Source organism: Bos indicus x Bos taurus, chromosome 1, assembly GCF_003369695.1.
Source record: "Bos indicus x Bos taurus breed Angus x Brahman F1 hybrid chromosome 1, Bos_hybrid_MaternalHap_v2.0, whole genome shotgun sequence".
In the NCBI taxonomy this organism is placed as follows: Eukaryota; Metazoa; Chordata; class Mammalia; order Artiodactyla; family Bovidae; genus Bos; species Bos indicus x Bos taurus.
This window is the reverse complement of record NC_040076.1, coordinates 134,795,788-134,814,259: the sequence shown is the minus strand read 5'-3', so window position 1 is coordinate 134,814,259 and position 18,472 is coordinate 134,795,788. Positions and strand designations below refer to the sequence as shown.

Genomic DNA, 18,472 nt, shown 5'->3' with positions numbered 1-18,472 from the left:
GAAGCCTGCACACCCTAGAGCCTATGCTCTGCAACAAGAAAAGCTACCGCAATGAGAAGCCTGCACACCACAACTAAAGAGGAGCCCCCGCTGCTGACTGCAACTAGAGAAAGCCCATGCAACAAGGAAGACCCAGCACAGTGAAAAATAAATTAAAAATGTGTCTCTTATTTTATTTTTAAAAAATGTCCAACTGATTTTTTATAACGATGCAAAAAATATTTAATGGAGAAAAGAGAGTCTTTTTGACAAACGATGCTTAAAGGATTTAACATCCATATGCAAAAAGAAGAAAAACAACCTTATAAAAAACTAACTCAAAACGTAAATGTGAAACTATGAAACTTATAAAAACACAGGGTAGAAGTCTTTCCTGACTGGAATGTAGCAAAACATTCTTAAATGTGCACCAAAAGCACAGGAGGATTGAGGGGGTGTCTCACTAAGTTGGCAGGGGGGCTTCTGGGCAATGGATACCACTCTGAGCTCTGCTGTCCTATCCCACCAGAAAGTTTCCTTGGCTTTCCTCCCCAGACTGTATCTGACAGTCAGAACACACAGAACTATGTACCCTCATTCCCTTGAAGCAGTAATGGGAGGCCACTTACCCATGATGGTCTTGGTGTATTGGTAAGGCTCTGAGAGGAAGTGTGGGAGGGTGAGGATAAAGGCCCCCAAAGCTAGCAGAAGACCCCCAATGCCAATCAGCCTTGGACGGTGCACCCGGCTGCCAAAGTAGCTGACGAAGATGATGAGGACGGCGTTGCTGATCTGCAGAGAGAGCAGAGGAGCCGAGTGAGACACAGGCTATGTCCTCACCCACCCATAGTGGACCTGACCAGCAAAAAAGAGAGGCAAGAAGCTGCCTGGTGTGACCTAAGGGCTCAAGCAGAGCTCCTTCTCCCTGTTGTCAGAAACCCTTCCCAGCCTTAGCCTTCTAGGCCAGACCAAAGGAAGTATCTAGAGACCACGGGAAGTTCAACCATCTTAGGGCCAAACCTTTTGGGGCCAAATTCAAGAAAGCCTCCTATTCTGGCTGGCTCCTAGAAACAGTGCATGTTCTCTAACTAAAGTCCCTAAGGACTCTGATTTCATAGTCAGAATAACCACCAAGCAACATGTACTATCTCATTTCAGCATGCAGCAAGACATTTTGCAGATGGCACAATTGGGACTCAGTATATTAAGTAACTTGCTGTGTCCATGAGGTCAAGAGGTGGCTCAAACCAGGATGACCTGAGTTTAAAGTGCCCTGTCTTAACTGCGCTGGTTTATTGCCCCTTGCAGAAGTGGGTTTCTGCCCCAGAAGCTCTGCTTCTAATCAGCCCTGGCTCTCCCTGGGTTGGTTTCCACTTTTGTGAATAAGGGATGAGGATTAAAGTGCCCCAAGTCCCTTCCCAACTGGAAACACCAGTAACTCAAGCTGGTGCTCCCTGGAAGGCGTGCTCTCTGAGCCCCACCAAAGAGGGGAATCAAAGGCCCCAGCCTGGGGAGCAGGCTCCTCAATGGTAAAAGAGGGGCTGGCAGATCTGACCTTGACTCCAAGATGGTCATCTACCCCAGAAAGTAAGTTCGCCTGAGCCAGAGGAGCCCTGGATGTCAGCACGCGTAGCACCCGCCCTGTCCATGCCACAGTCTCCTTCTGGCTATTAAAGCAGGTGCCCCTGTCTCAGGAAATAGGGACCAGAGGCTTGGTATGTGGCTCTTCCCATGATCATCAGTGACCTCCTCATTGCCAAGCCCACTGGCTAATCCTCTTCTCACTTGATCTCTCAGCACCTTTTGATTCAGTTAACCACTGCTCTCTTCCTAAAACCCTCCTTTCACTGAGTTTCCCTGACACCACCATCTCCTAGTTGCTGCCCCTGGCTGCTCCTTCTCAGTCTCCTTGGCTGGTTCCTTCTTGCCTCTCTGATGTCTCAACTCTCTGAGCTCAGTCTCCGCACCTCAGCTCTTGTCTTGGGAGCTCAGCCAGCCCACAGCTTTCCTTGTTCTGTATATGCTTCTAACCCCCATAAGGAGATTAGAAGCACATTTCTACAAGTAAATGTCACACTTATCATTAGAATGATATTTGAGCAGAGATTTTTTTTTCTGTCTGTTCATTCCTGTCTCCCCAGCACCTAGAATGGTGTTTGACACACATTTGGTGCTCATGAAAGGTTTGTTGAATAAATGAATGGATGACGGAGTAAATGGTAGGCTTTTTCAAGAAGAGGAAGGATTACCCAGGAGACCCCTCCTGTGTGGCCAAGAAAAAGAATGGTTTATGACACACAGAGAAAGGGAATATGAAGGTGGGTGAGGAGGCCTAGCCTGACTCAGAAGTTGCGCCAGTTCCCGGCCAGATGTGGTTCTAGGACATTCTGTAACCAGTACCTGGAAACAAAGCTTTGTTATGCTTCTTAGATTTTATTCCCTTCTTGTTTCCCTATCATTTTGCAGGAAGTAATTGTAAATTTCAGACCATATCAGCTAAGCTAACTGAGGCTGACTTGCAAGGTTTTGGAGAAGAATGGTGGAGGGCCCCAAAGGGAGGCTCAGGAAGGACTGGGGGGCGCCCAGCCCTAAGCACTGAGAGCAGACTTGGCTGGCTTCTTGGAGGGACCTGGGCCTCTATGGCTCTTATGACTGGCTTAAGCCCTTGGTTCCCAATCTTCCCTTCAGCAGTGGAGCTCCTTTGAAAAAAATTACTTTCCTTAATACAAAAACAAAAGAAGCAGCAGCAGCAATTCTAGCTGAGGAGAGGAGGGGCTCTGCAGCCCAGGCCACATCCCTCAGCCCTGACCTGGCACCAGACAGCTCTGTGGGCTTCCTGTCAGAGCATTTGTAACACATCCCTGCCCATTAATGTCTCAGAACAAAGGGACCCAGGGCAAACCACAGCGGGCATTAAGGGCTACTGTAGGTGAAGCTGATGCTTCACTGGCAGATGCTCACATCTTCCCTGCCAGCCAAGCCCCTCCTGCTGCCGGCCTGGTCCAACCAACCCTGTCTCCCCTTCCCCTCACCGCTGGGCCTCACTGGCTTGGAGACTGGCCTGCAGCGTGCAGGCTCCCACCTCTGGAAGCTGGCTGCACACTCCAGGCGATCAGATGGGTTTGCCTTCCCCTCCACCAGGCCTTTTCTTTCTCACACCCCTCATGCTTCTGATAGGCAGCTGCCTTTTGGTCTGTGGTGCCTCCAATCCCCCTGTGGCTCAGCTGGTAAAGAATCTGCCTGCAATATGGGAGACCTGGGTTCAATCCCTGGGTTGGGAAGATCCCCTGGAGAAGGGAAAGGCTACCCACTCCAGTATTCTGGCCTGGAGAATTCCATGGACTGTGTAGTCCATGATGTTGCAAAGAGTCAGACACAGCTAAGCAACTTTCACTTCACTTAGCCTTCAATCATGTGCGCAAGCAGCTACCAAATCCTGTCTTTTCTTCTTTTGCAGGATCACCAGGGCCCTCTTCTCCCCTAGCTGCTCAAGCCAGGCTTAGTGAAGGCCTCCTAGCCATCTGACTTCAGGATGCACCGTCTTCTACCTCAGGTGTCTCCCAGGCTCCTCTCCAGAGGGTTCATCTTCACTGACTATACACCCAGCCCTGACTCTGTTCAAGAAGCCAGGCCAGTTCCTTGCTGCCCATCCCAATAGCTGGGAGCCTCGAGCTTGACCATGAAGCTCCGTCTTATTTGGCTGCCCTCTGCTCTCCCAGTAAGACCCCTACTTTCCTAGTCTGTTTTTAAATGCTGGGGTCAGAATCAATAGGATTGGGACTTCCCTGATGGTCCAGTGGCTAAGACTCCATATACTCCCAGTGCAGGGGGCCTGGGTTTGATCCCTGATCAGGGAACTAGACTCCACATGCCACAGATAAAGATCCCTCATGCTGCAATGAAGATCAAAGGGTCCACATGACACAACTAAGATATGGTGCAGCCAAATAAGTAAATAATAAATTTTTCAAAAAATTTTAAAAAAAAGAATCAATGGGATTGTTGAAGACCCTTTGGCTGAGTTCCTATCCTACCTACTCCACACATTCACCCATTCACTTGCCTTCAACACACACAGATACACATCCAGACACACACAGATACACAAGTACACACAGACAGATACACAAATATACTCACAGATCACAGACACACACAGTCATACACAGACACACACAAAGACTCAGACACATGTAGAAACAGATATACACACAGAGAGATGCACATTTTCATACAAAGCACACACACAGGATTGTTAGGTTCAAGGAATTAACTTTCTTATATTTGCTTCGAACAATGCCCATAGGGATATCTAAAACCTGATTGTTGAAAAACTCATCTGAGTTTGGGAAAGAGAAATTAGACATCCAGAAAACAGTGAAAATATCACGTGGGCCTGGGAGCTCAGAGGAGGATCTGAGGCCCATGAGGCCAGCAGGCATGACTGATGGGTCCCAGGGCTGCATGTGTGCAAGGGTGTGCCCATCACAGTGGAGGAAGTCCAGGGAGGCAGAGCGCGCATGTCAAGAGAGGCAGCAGTAGAGATTCCAGCAGTGTGTCTGGGGACTAGCTTTTGAGCAGAGCAGGGCTGGTGGACAAAGGGCAGGGCGGGGGTTGTAGAAGAGGGGCTTTGGGGATCAGAGGGAGGTCTGGGGTGGTGGCCGTCAGACAGACCTGGGCTCTGATCTGGTGTGGCCACCAGGATCGGGTAGGCTTTCTGCCTAAAAGACATGACCTCTGTGAAGGCAGTCCTCCTGTGAGGACTGCAGGGGGATCTGCCCTGGGGTGGTGGGGAGGGTTCCTGAGGGGCTCTGCTGTGAGCGCCTGGGGGGGCACAGGACTGAAGGGTAAAGGGGCATTTCCAGCAGGGAGCTGGCTGGGGGATGAGCTGGCCGGAAGGTGGTGGTTAGGGGCTGCTGGTAGACCTCCCGCCTTCTTTTCAGCTCATTTCAGAAGCTGCCCATGAGAGTCCCTGCGTCGGCCTGAATTTCACTAAGTCAACAGAAGACCTAACTGCATTTGGGCTCCTGGGAGGGGGAGGCTGTGGCCTCCACCCCAGAACAGTGGGCCTCATGGAAAGGAAAGACAGGAAGTCATAGACCTGTGACCCCGTCTGGGAGTCAAGGCCATTGAGTTGGCCTCCAAGAGCTGCTCCCCACCTGCATCCTGCGGCTCATCTTCCCCTGGATGGGGATGGACGGAGGCCATGTAAACTGGTAGGTGGTCGCAGAACTCAACCAGAGGCACGGAGTTTGGAGGCAGCAGGCCTGCACACCTTGGGCAAGCCACTGACCTTGTTGAACCCCAGTGCCCTCACCTGTTGGAGGAGGTGCAGATCACCCACTCGCAGGGGAGTGGTGAGGAGGTCAGGTAACTCTGGAGGCTCTCAGCTCAGTGCTTGGTGCCAGGGGAAGTGTATCTGGCTGTCTCCATCCCCCGTGTGCCCCCTGCCCTGACCTGCTCCTCCAGAGCCCCCTGCTGGGTCCCGTGAGCACAGTGATGCTTGGGTAGGTTCCGATGGACTCGAGCATCCTGCTTACCTCATTCAAGCTGGAGATGAAGCCTGACGAAGAACTGGAGAGGCCAAACCGCTTCTCGATGGTGGTGAGGCTGCTCCTGAAGTAGGCACTATACAGGAGCTGGCAGAGCTGCAGGAGGCCATGGCACAGCACGAACACCTGGGAGGAGACTGGGCAGTGAGGCCGCTGGACAGTGAGCCCTGCTGCCCACTTCTGCTCTCCCCTCTGGGGCACAGAGGCCCAGCAGCCTGACCCATTCCCTCCCTTGTTCGTTGGGAACACGTTCTCCATCAGGTGGTCCCAGTGAAATGCTGTCATCCTCAGACCCGTTTCATCTCTGACCTTGGTCAAGGCATGGCAGTCATTCCCATCATTTCAGCCATTCTTTTCACACAGCAGGAAAACCGCAGGGTTGGAGAAGCATCCTTAAAGGTCTGACTGATCAGATTTTTCTCTGATAGCTCTGCCCTTCCTCCTGGGTCCCATGAAGGTTGAGGGTCCCCCTCCCAGCCCATTCATGTCACAAACAAGCAGGGGGGTCACATTGCTCCACACCTCTTGACTGGGCCTCCATTCCCCTTCCCCATCGACACCCATCCCCCCAGACTCCCTTCTCATACCCCAGTGAGGCTGCAGGTGGGCTCTCACCCAGGCCGATTCAGTGAACACACCAGCCCAGCTTGCTACCACCTCTTCTTATACGAGGTGTTTGTGCCGATGCTGGCTCCTCCTCTGGATGAAGATAAAGGCCTGGGAAAGGCATCCCACCCTGTCCCATAGGCCTGGTCCTGTGGGTGTGAGTAAATGTGACAAGCAAATGTGCTTTCCGTGGTTGACCGGGGCAGATACACAGTGGCAAGGGTGGAGAGGGATCGTGGCATCTGGAGTTGGCTGCACGCTCAGCGCTCCTGGGTTCTTGGCTGTTGGGCTGAGAGCAGGCTCGGAGCCCCAAACCCCCTGGAGGTGCCCCTTCTGAGGACAGCACTTGTCCTTCAGGGAAGGGTGGGGTGCCAGTCTGTCTCCTAGTCTGCCAAAGCTCTTCCCTCGCTGGAAGGGCTGGCATCTCAGGAAAGCAACAGGGATCCACCCTCATTTCTATTTCCTTGTTAAGCCAAGCCAGCCATCCACAGGGGCCCCACTCTAGGCTTCGGGGTCAGAACTGACGTCTCCTCTCCAACCTGTCAATGTAAAGCCTCTGGAAGCCCAGGGTGCAGCCCAAGCTGCCTGCTCATACATCCAAATCAAGGTGGCCAACACACCACAAAACCAGACACTTGTCCAAGCACTGCCACTCCCCTCCTGGTCTGCCGTCTTTTCAACCCATCTCAGAAGCTGCCTGTGTTGGCCTGAATTTCACTAAGTCAAGGGAAGATCTAACTGCACCTGGGCTCCCGGGAGGAGGAGGCTGTGGCCTCCACCCCAGAACAGCGGGCCTCGTGGAATTTACACTGTCCCTCAGTGATGCAAATCAAAGTTAGAGGGAAGAAGGATGGGCTGAGAGGTCAGAAGCCAGGATCAGCTAGGAGACACTGAAGCCAGGGAGAGAGGGCAGAAGCAGTGCTGGTGGCTCAGCTGGTAAAGAATCTGCCTGCAATGAGGAACTGGGTTCAGTCCCTGGGTTGGGAAGATCCCCTGGAGGAGGGCATGGAAATCCACTCCAGTATTCTTGCCTAGAGAACTCCCATGGACAGAGGAGCCTAGTGGGCTACAGTCCATGGGGTTGCAGAGTCGGACCTGACTGAGGGATGAAGCACACACAATCTCTACTTGGTTCCCTAGCAGTCTGAGGAGAGAAAGGTGAGGATGGTGGAGAAAAAAATCTGTCTCAGATCTTTTCCTGAAAGATACGTCTTTGCTTTTTCCAGTAAATACAAAAATCCCTTCAGACACGACGTGGAAGACTCCACCTAGAGCTAGAGGGCACCTTTCTCACTTCACACCCCAGCAGAGCCTACTGCACTGCCAGCTTTCACTCACTGCAGCCCTGTCGGGTTGGGGTCCCTTACAGGTGCCCCAGTGGAAGTGCTGGTGTGTATCTGAGACCCCAGGTTCCAGTGGACTCAGCAGATGACGAGGAATGAGATCTGTGGCTTCAGGGGAAGGAAAGGTGGGCAGAAGTAAAGAGACTGCCGGGTAAAGAGACTGAAGTGAGTAGAAGGTTTCAGTGGATTTCTGTCCAGAGCTGCTCAAGGTCACAGCCATCTGCCTCATGGGTGGCAGAAGGAAGCCTGTCCACTCACCACCCCTGCCTCCTCAGGGAGGCTCAGCTCTGCTTCTTTTCGTGTACTGGAATTCTCCACATTTTGTGATAAAGGCACTCTGGAAAATGATCCAGTCTCTCTTACGAATGGGGAAATAGAAGTTCAGAGAGGGAGAGAGGCGGGAAATCCTAGCGCCTCAGAGCTGGGGAGACCAAGGGCTCACGAGGGCAGGAACCTGCCATGGCTACTCCGTTGTGTGAGAGGCAGGCCCAGAACCGGGCATGCCAGGCACCTGGAGAGCCTGGCACTAAGCCCGCAGCACCTGCTACGTCCAGGATACAGGCAATTTAGTCTTGGATGCCTTACCAGATTATCTTCTTCTGATTACCCCCTGAAGGTTAACGCCCCCCAACCTGCCCCACTCAAATTGTCTGTAGTCACCGTCCCTGGACAGTGCCCTTTCTGTGCATGTGCACTGGAAACCCCCTTTGTGGTGCCCACATCTCAGACTATGCTCCAGAATGTCCCCCAGGGTTTTTACACTCAAGGGCATCACACGTTGTGCTGGACGTGTCCATATGGACATTCTCAAACCCCTCCCCCAGACTAATCACTTCCTAAATAGGGTCCAATGTCCTCCCCCCAGAAACCTCTCCAGTTTTTCCTTCACTGCCCATCATGTTTGCTCAGTGCCCTAAGCCAGAAACCGGAAATCCTCCTGGATGCACGGTCCTCACCTCTGACATTTGGTGCCACTGTGATTTCATCTGGCGCCTCTTGCATTTGACCTGCCCTCACCTCCAGATTATGTCTGGCTTCAGGCCCTCCCTCTCTTATCTCCGCCAGATTCCTTCAACAGCCTATCACAGATCTCCTGTCTGCCGCCTTCCAGTCTTCCATCTCATCACTCCAGGAAGAGCTTTATCAAACAGCAATGTGAGCCAGTTACACCCAGATTAATACCTCTCACTGGCTCCCCACTTTTCACAAGATGAAAACCAATGCCCTTTGGAGAGTCATCCATGATGCTACGGGTCCTGGACTCTGACTGCCTCTTTTCCCTAGTCTGCTGGGTGGATCATGTTTTACAAAGATGGCTACACCAATGTCTCCTGTCCCACATACACCCCTTACAATGTGACAATCACATTCATCCATCAAGAAGTGGCATCTGCATTCTCTTCCTTTCAATATGGGTCAATCTGACCTATTTGCTTCTGAAAAAGAGAAGGAAGCAGAAGTGAGGCTCTGTGACCTCTGTGGCTAAGTCTTGAAAGTTAATAGTGAATCCCCCAGCTCTTTCATGGAAACTTAGACTCCAGACATCACACTATAAGGAAGCCCCTCTTCCCTACTCATGGGGGAATCCACATGGTGATGTTCCAGCCTATAAATCCAGTTAAAGTTTCAGCCTGTAGCCAGCTTAGGATTCCAGCCTTCAATGACAGGTGAGCTATGCCCACCAAGCCTTCCACAGAGGGCAGATCCATGAGAAAACTAAATGTTGCCTTTGTTTTAAGCACTAAGTTTAGGGCTGCTTTGTTATGTACACTAGAGCTAGAACCTCTTGTCCTTCAAACTTCATCAAGGTCACACACTACCCCACAGCACACACGCACTGTCTGCATCTCTGCTCAGTCTTTACAAAATCATCTTTCCCATCTCTGTCTGGATAACCCTTCAATGCTTCCCTTGCCCAGCACAGGGCTCAGCTATGTGTCCAGTTCAAAGTAGCTTCCGAAAGTCCTGGCACCTGATGCTGACTTCTGCGCAGAGGCTTCCGGATGACTTGGCATGTGACTGGCATTCAGGGTGGCATCCAGAAGAGGGCTGAGGGCTGTCAGAGCAGCCTGGGAGAGACACTGAGGGCTGGGCCAATGTCCAGGGCAGTGGGGAGGCAGGGAGTGGCAGCTTAGAGGCTCCTGCAGAGGTTAAATTGACAAGGCTCTTGTTCTTGATTTGAGGTGGAAGAAAAGGGGCAGAGTTTCCAGCCTGAGGGCCAGGAAGGGGTCAAGGCTGTGCGTGAGACGGGGGCCCAGGAGGAAGTGCAGATGGAGAGAGAGGACAGGAGTTCAAGTTTGGAACACCCAAGTTACTGCAGATAAAGTTCAAAAACACCAGTCTCCCTCTAAGCAAATCAGTAATGAATTAACAGGACTGATTGATCTCTACTCGAGCAGCTGATTGGTGGCTCAGACAGTAAAGAATCTGCCTGCAATGCGGAAGAACTGGGTTCAGTTCCTGGGTTAGGAAGGTCCCCTGGAAGAGGGCATGGCAACCCACTCCAGTATTCTTGCCTGGCGAACCCCCATGGACAGAGGAGCCTGGTGGGCTACAGACCATGGGGTTGCAGAGTCGGACCTGACTGAGGGATGAAGCACACACAATCTCTACTTGGTTCCCTAGCAGTCTGAGGAGAGAAAGGTGAGGATGGTGGGGAAAAAAATCTGTCTCAGATCTTTTCCTGAAAGATACGTCTTTGCTTTTTCCAGTAAATACAAAAATCCCTTCAGACACGACGTGGAAGACTCCACCTAGAGCTAGAGGGCGCCTTTCTCACTTCACACCCCAGCAGAGCCTACTGCACTGCCAGCTTTCACTCACTGCAGCCCTGTCGGGTTGGGGTCCCTTACAGGCGCCCCAGTGGAAGTGCTGGTGTGTATCTGAGACCCCAGGTTCCAGTGGACTCAGCAGATGAAGAGGAATGAGATCTGTGGCTTCAGGGGAAGGAAAGGTGGGGAGAAGATGCGGGTAAAGAGATAGAAGTGGAGAGAAGATTCCAGTAGATTTCTGTCCAGAGCTGCTCAAGGTCACAGCCATCTGGTTTCACTACTGAGCTTACATGGACAGAACTGAGGCTACTGGAAGTTATCAAGTGCCTGCTCCATGGCCTGGAGAAGGCAATGGCACCCCACTCCAGTACTCTTGCCTGGAAAATCCCATGGACAGAGGAGCCTGGTAGGCTGCAGTCCATGGGGTCTCGAAGAGTCGGACATGACTGAGCGACTTCACTTTCACTTTTCACTTTCCTGCATTGGAGAAGGAAATGGCAACCCACTCCAGTGTTCTTGGTTGGAGAATCCCAGGGATGGAGGAGCCTGGTGGGCTGCCATCTATGAGGCCGCACAGAGTCGGACACAACTGAAGCAACTTAGCAGCAGCAGTAGCAGCTCCATGGCCAGTGTAATATGGAGCAGCAAACACTTGACACCATACAGGGCAGATAGAAATCCATCCCTTGTGAGACTATGGGGCTTATGAGCATAAGGAGACGGACTGGTGGGAGAAGGAAAGCTTTGCTCAAGGGGTTGCAACCCATCCTCCACTACCATTTAGACAACATGGTGTCGTGGGATTTGATAGTTGGGGTTTGGGACTCAAACAAGCTGAAGCTCACATCCTGACTCTGTAATGAATGGTGTGACCTCTGACTATGTATTTGACCCTCTGACAGCAGTTTTCCCACTGGCAAACAGGAGCTTTGACAATACCTGTTCCTGCTGTCTTGGGAGGTTTGCATAAAAGGGTCTGTGTTTAAAGCCCTAGAGACCTGCTTGACCCACAGCGTGTGCTCCACATTCTGGAGAGATAGCTAATAAGCCCAGGCTTCCACCTCTCACTCCTCCTGCCCAAATAATTGAACCTCTCTGTTGCTTTCCCATCTCCTGTGGCATGAAAACTCTAGGACAGAGTTTCCCACAATGTGTTAGGCAGGTCACCACTTGTTTGAGATGCCCCAAGTTGAAAGGATTCCCAGGACAAAAAAGTTTGGAAAATTTTGCATGCTACCATCCTTCCTTGTGGATATTTACAGTTCGTATCAGAATATTAAAGTCTCTAAGAAAACCTTCAGTAAAGACTTGCTTTTAGCTTTGTTTTACCCAACTTTCTCCATGGCTTCTTTAGCCATGTGACCCCCTGTATATATATGAAATGTCTACAGACTCTAGCATTCTGCAGAATATAGTTTATGGAAGGATTCCACATCCCTTTTAAAAGTAGCTAATGGTAGAATCTGGGTCTTGAGATTTCTTCACAAAAGGAAAAGAAAATAAATATCTATTACATGGCTGTATTATCTTTTTAAAATAGCCCACCAGCATTTTCTGTCTCCTCAGTCCACTTTTTTTTTCCTTTTTATAGCGTTATTACTTCCTAGGAGAGTGAAAAAGCTGGTTTAAAACTCAACATTCAAAAACTAAGATCATGCCATCCGGCCCCATCACTTCATGGCAAATAGATGGGGAAACAATGGAAACAGTGACAGGCTTTATTTTCTTGGGCTCCAAAATCACTGCAGATGGTGACTGCAGCCATGAAATTGAAAGACACTTGCTCCTTGGAAGAAAAGCTATGATAAACCTTGAAAGCATATTAAAAAGCAGAGACATTACTTTGCCAACAAAAATCCGTCTAGTCAAAGCTATGGTTTTTCCAGTAGTCATGTATAAATGTGAGAGTTGGACCATAAAGAAGGCTGAGTGCTGAAGAATTGATGCTTTTGAACTGTGGTGTTGGAGAAGATTCTTGAGAGTCCCTTGGATGGCAAGGAGATCAAACCAGTCAATCCTAAAGGAAATCAACCCTGATGTTCATTGGAAGGACTGATGCTGAAGCTGAAGTTCCAATACTTCTGGCCACCTGATGCGAAGAACTGGCTCATTAGAAAAGACCCTGATGCTGGAAAATATTGAAAGCAGGAGAAAAAGGGAACAATAGAGGATGAAATGGTTGGATGGCATCACTGACTCAATGGACATGAGTTTGAGCAAGCTCTGGGAGTTGACGATGGACAGGTAAGCCTGGTGTGCTGCAGTCCATGAGGTCGCAAAGTGTCAGATACGTCTGAGCAACTGAAGTGAACGGAATTGCTTCCTAAAATTACATCACACATTTATCACTTATGGTCATCACCCCACCAAAATCCAGAAGAATTCACAGAGGAAAAATGATGTGTGCTTTTTAAGATGCCATGTCTTCTTGTCTGGAACAATGCCTAGTCCTTAATTGGGGCTCATTCATTGTCAAGTGAATGAATAGGTCTTTAAATAGTCTAACTGATGAACTCTCTTCCAGAATATATGTCCATCAGAGGAGCCATTTGGGAAGCTGCAGGTTTGTTCCAACGGTCTGTCCTCAATCATTATAAAATTCCCCTTCAGCATTGCTTTTAATCAGTCTAAAGGAACTCATCAATCATTTAAAATCTGTGCACTTTATTATGTAAAGTGAAATGAAGTGTTAGTCACTCAGTCGTGTGTGATTCTTTGTGACCTCATGGATTGTAGCCCACTGGGTTCCTCTGTCTATGGAATCCTCTAGGCAGTAATACTGGAGTGGGTTGCCATTCCCTTCTCCAGGGGATCTTCTCAATCCAGGGATCAAACCCAGGTCCCTTGCATTGCAGGCAGATTCTTTACCATCTGAGCCACCAAGGAAGCCCTATAATATGTAAACTATACCTCAATAAAGTTGATTTAAGGAAAATTTAATTTCAAAATGATTTGCAACCAGCAAGGTATTCAAAATAATCTTCTGAGGCTTTGAAGGGAATTCCACAAACAGTTTTTTTTTTTTAAACTATGAGCGTTGGCAGTGTCATTGGAATAAATCTGTTAAAGAGTTCACTTTGAAACCATCAAAATCCAAGTAGATATTTAAATGTGTGTGTGTTAAAACTATACAAGTCTTCAGGCACATCTTGTAGAAGGAAGTACGAAGGGAAAGTTAATGCAAGGGAACAACATTCTTGCAGGGTGTGGTGGACAGGAAGCTCTAAAACATCTAACTGTTCACGTTCACAGCTCTATTCTTTTTCCAATCTTAACAAACATGGAGAGGAAATTCAGACAGGAAGGAAGCAGAGAGATTGGAGTGGTCATGAAGATCTTTCTAACAGAGATGACTCTTTTTACCACCTTTGCCAAAGAGCTAAGAATGGCTGAAAGATGCTGAGACACCAAGTGAAGGTTCAGAGTGGAACCCCAGGCCCCAGCCAAACTGCAGAGCTCTGTGTAAGTAAATAATCAGACTGTGAGGGTAAACTGTTAGGACAGACAGTGACACCCTTAGAGCTCGGGATGAAAAGAAAAGGTCAAAGTGCAGCCCAGCCATTGTTTCTTCTGCTATGCAGGTTCATGACATTCTTTTCTGAACTAAACAGAGAACTATGATCTGAAGCACCTACTTGGAATTATAGGGACACTAGAAGAATTTCTGAAATGTGGTCCTCACAGGATTACTACCCATCTAATCACTGACTCTGCTGTCAACCAAGTCTGATTTTGTCCACATGCATCCCGATGAAGGCAAAACTCTAGAAAATTCAGCCGATGCCTTAGGCTCACCAGGATGTGATGTCTCTGAGATAGTTTAACACACTTATGGGAACCAGGAGTGGGAAGAAAGCCATTCAGGAGCAGGAGATGGGACTGGACTGGGACACTGGCTGTGACCTCCCAGTTTAGATCAAGGATGTTCCCATCCTTAAACAGCAGATGTCAGTAGTCTAAATGGAGCTATTTGGAAGGAAGGAAGGAAGGAGGAAGACTGAGAAGAAAGAGTAAAGAAGAGCTCAGGGAAACCTTACTCTGGCCCAGCCCAGCAGTGCAGGCAGAGCTCAGAGGATGGCTGATCACAGTTCTCCTGTCAGAGAGGAGTCTTAGAGGTACCACTTGCTTTAGTCCCTCCAACCTGTGTGGGACAAGATCTGGCCCCAGAATCCTTGTTGATCCTCCTCACCAGGTTGAAGTGGACTGGAGCAGGGAGGCAGGAACAGCTGGAGGCTCGCACATCCCTTGGGCAGCACCAGAGCTGCCCAGCCACAGTGACAACCCAGCTGGGTTTGAGCCACATTGCCATTCAGAAGCCCCTTTTCATGGTCAGCTGGGATCCCTCCTACTTAATCACAAATCCACTTACATTTATTTTCACTTTTTTCTTTTATTTTGAATTCAATGTATCACATGCACATTTTTTTTTTTTAAATTGTCATGTGGAAGGACTAAGAATGACAAGGCCAGCGCTATGCTCAACTGTAGGCTACCTCAAGTACTACAGTCCAGGGACATACTCTTTTTAGTGTTTCTGTCGATTACATCCACATATCTCAAAATAATATTCTTGTTTTGCAATTTCTTGATTTATCACTTTTGACTGTGTGCCACGATAGAAGAGGATTTAGCTCACTTATTCAGGTCCCCTCTCTCTCCCTCTTCCCCCCAACTTTTAATAGTTCTATCAGTATTTATATCCTTATTGGATATAAATACTTCACTTTGTGGCAAGCAAGCCTGGAGCCAGCAGTGGGGCTTACCCTCTGGGTGCCCACCCACACCAGCTGACGATTCCTCAAGGCATGGAGAGAAGCCTAAGGTAAAGGGCTGTGCTGTATTAACCCCTCAGGTCCAGCTCCACTTGTCTGTCATCTCTTCCTTCTTCCATCCCTGCCCACTCTGAACCTGCAGCTCTCCATGACTGTGCCAAGTTCCAAGTCCAGGGGCTCCCCCACTGTCAGCCCCACACATGCACTTCAGAGTCCACTCTCCTCCACTTTGTCTCATCTATCGATACTTTCCAACCACTCTCCATCTTACTGAAATTTTTGGGGTGTTTCATCCACTCATAATTCCTGTACTTTTCTTTTTTCTGTTATTAGTTCTCATAATTTTTTAATTCATTGCTCTTATCCTAACGAGGGTATTAGAGATGAAGGGAGACAAACACATGCTGAGCCTGCCATCCTGAATTATGAACCAAACCCACCTCCTGATGCTAAGTCCAGTAAACAAATTAATAATTCTGTCCTCACTTTTTCAAAGGGAAAAAAAAGGCATATGTACTTGTCAGGGGCCTAAGTAGTCAAGCCAAGAAGTGTGCCCAGGCTCTTCTCCAAAACCTTCCCTCCCTCACCCCCTAGGATACTCGTGCATCCTGACACCTCATTCATTTGACTAGGATTTTCCAAAGTGGTCAGTCTATCTCCAACAGAAGTCACATGGCTGGAAAGTGGTGCTGGCTTAGGGTGTCTCTCCATCTCCACCTAAATATTTCTATTTTTTTTAGTGTCTTTACTCTCATAGCCCATTCTCAGTCCTGGTTGGAAGTTCACCCAATGGATAAGATCTGGGAGGTGAGACTCCAGGCTCAAGAGGTCCTAATGCAATAGGGACAAAGAAGGAAACTCAGAAAAGGTGACTTCCGGCTGTTTCCAATGACCTCAAAGAGGCAGCATCTGAAAGGAAAGGAGGTCTGTGGGTTGGCTCCTCTGAGCTGGAGGGGAGAGGGGAATCTTGCCCCTGTCCTGCCAAGAAGGGAAGCAAAGCAAAGATGGGTCATGGAGTGAAGGCCTCCTTCAGCCCCATCCGCCTGCTTACCCTCCTGTACCTTCAGCAGGGTGTGACTTTGGATCCAAACCATGGTTCAGTGGCCCCAAAGGGGAATATGTCTTTTAAGAAGTGATTCAGGAAATCAGGTACATTCCCACGTGGGAAGAATGCCTGAACAAGATAAAGCTCAGAGATTCAAAATAGCCAGCCCAGGGTCCAAGCGGGAGGTAGTCACGGAAGGTACCTGTAGTAGTATCTTTCGTATTATCATAAACTAGACAAAGCCTTTGATAAGACATGGTCCTGGGTGCTCTGGGAAGTTTGAAAATCAGAACAATCTAAAAAGAACAACACAGATTCCCCTCACGGCTTCCTTGTTCCGTAAAAAGGGCAGTGGCCAGTCTGGAGAGCTGAGACTCTGATTCTGCCCATCGGGGAGGCCCCTAGGCGTCTCTGCCCAGCACCCTCTCACTAGCTTTTGCTCTCCACACCATGACCTTACTGTCTGGCAGGTTCTCCTCATGCGACCGCAAACGGCCATCGGAGGTCTGTGGGAGCTGCTCTCCGGAGGACTGGAGCTTCAGTGGAGGCCGGGAGTCCACCAGATGCCACAGCAAGCCCAGAGGACCACAGCACTTCAGTGGTCTCTCCCATGGGTCACACTGCTTGGTGGGGGTGTGGGGTGGGCCAAGGACCTCTCCAATCCAGATCGCCAAGGAATTGGGTTAGATCAGGATCTTCCAGCCATTTTTTAGTTTAGTCCACTCGCTTAGAAAAAAAAAATCTCGCCTAAAGGCCTCTAGGTAAGAGAAAATTGAACAGGACACTGCAAGCCCCAAGCCACATAATTCTCTAGTTTTTGTTGTTATTGTGACTAGCAGAGGCCTTTGATAGGACTGAATCCTGAGGGCCCTTGGATGTACAAAAATCAGCACTATCTATAAAGAAACATGTGGATTTCCGTGGCAGCGGAAGGGACACTGCAGTGATACCAGAAATCTTCAAACACTTTTGGCTGCAGTTGATTTCCTTTGGCTTTTCCCTGGTGGTGACTGTCTGAAGCTCAGCCCCAGCCACGAGGAAGTCAGATGTCTAGACTCTCCTGGTGGCATTTGTGAAGGAGGATGAAAGAGCGAAGGGCGAGAGATGGCCCAAGGTGACCAGGACATGTGGCGTGGGCTTCAGAAATCGTAGATTTAAAAAAATTCTGGAAGAGATGAAACATGAGCACACAGACTAAATGAATTTAGTCTGTGATTTAGTCTTTAGATTAACTAGAACCATGGTGCTCAAGGGTTCCCAGAAAAATAAAAACTTTGAAACAAAATTATCATTGACATTTATGTAAGTATGTGTCCAAATTCTTCTCTAGAAATTTCCAAAGTCACTTTTATTTTTTAAGTCAGAAAAGCTTTCCTTCTTGGAAAACAAGTACCATTTGTCTTTTTTTGGAAGTTGGCACAAGAGTAATTTGTTAGGTGAAATAAGGCGCCATTCGGGAAACTTTGAATCCATTTGTGGCAGGAAAACACCACTCATACTGTATTAATATAGAAACTTCACCTATTTTATATTCTTCCTATTCTTTGTAAAACAAGATGGGATGTTAATATTTTCCCTCACCTCCCTGAAGGGTTTGCAGATTAAGCCCTTCCCTTCCTGCTCTCAAGGAAGGGGAAGTGAGTTTTTCAGAGAGAAAGTAGGGTGTGGAAGCATGTATTGGAAGAGCCCAGGATCCTGGGAAGCTGGCCAGGAAGGAGGGACCCCTCTGCCCAAGAAGGCTGGTTCACGGCCACAGGGAAGCATGAAGGGCAGTTCTCCTCACATCACCTTGTTTGTGTAATGATTAGTTTGTCTGCTTGTTTTTGATCTGTATCTTCTGCATCTGGCTGAGTATCTGGCACATGCTGCTGCTGCTGCTGCTGCTGCTAATTTGCTTCAGTTGTGTCCGACTCTGTGTGACCCCATAGACGGCAGCCCACCAGGCTCCCCCGTCCCTGGGATTCTCCAGGCAAGAACACTGGAGTGGGTTGCCATTTCCTTCTCCAATGCAGGAAAGTGAAAAGTGAAAGCGAAGTCGCTCAGTTGTGTCTGACTCTTCGTGACCCCATGGACTGCAGCCTACCAGGCTCCTCCGTCCATGGGATTTTCCAGGCAAGAGTACTGGAGTGGGGTGCCATTGCCTGCTCCATCTGGCATATAATAGATGTCTAATAAATACCTGCTGCATACAGTGAATCCTCATACCCCTGAGAGGCAAATACGATTCTGCTGGTTTAAGGACGAGGGAGCTGAGGTTCAGTTAAGCTTACAAAATGCTCTTATCATACAGTTGGTAAATGGTAGCACCCAAGGTATGCCAAGTGACACCATCATTCTGCTCCACCCAGCACCCTGATCGCATGAGAGTTTGGGCAAAAAAGGCACCACTGAAGCTGTCTTCATC

General features: G+C 49.0%; 1 protein-coding gene across 1 annotated transcript in view; it reads right to left on the bottom strand.

Annotated features, from left to right (window-relative positions):
* SLCO2A1 (solute carrier organic anion transporter family member 2A1) overlaps positions 1 to 18,472 on the bottom strand; it is an 89,365-nt gene that overhangs the window by 38,176 nt on the left and 32,717 nt on the right. Inside the window, exons 2-3 of the mRNA XM_027545666.1 lie at positions 5,520 to 5,657; positions 609 to 771 (exon numbers count right to left, since the gene is read on the bottom strand). Coding sequence (XP_027401467.1) covers positions 609 to 771; positions 5,520 to 5,657 — 301 coding nt within the window. The remainder of the gene's footprint in view (positions 1 to 608; positions 772 to 5,519; positions 5,658 to 18,472) is intronic.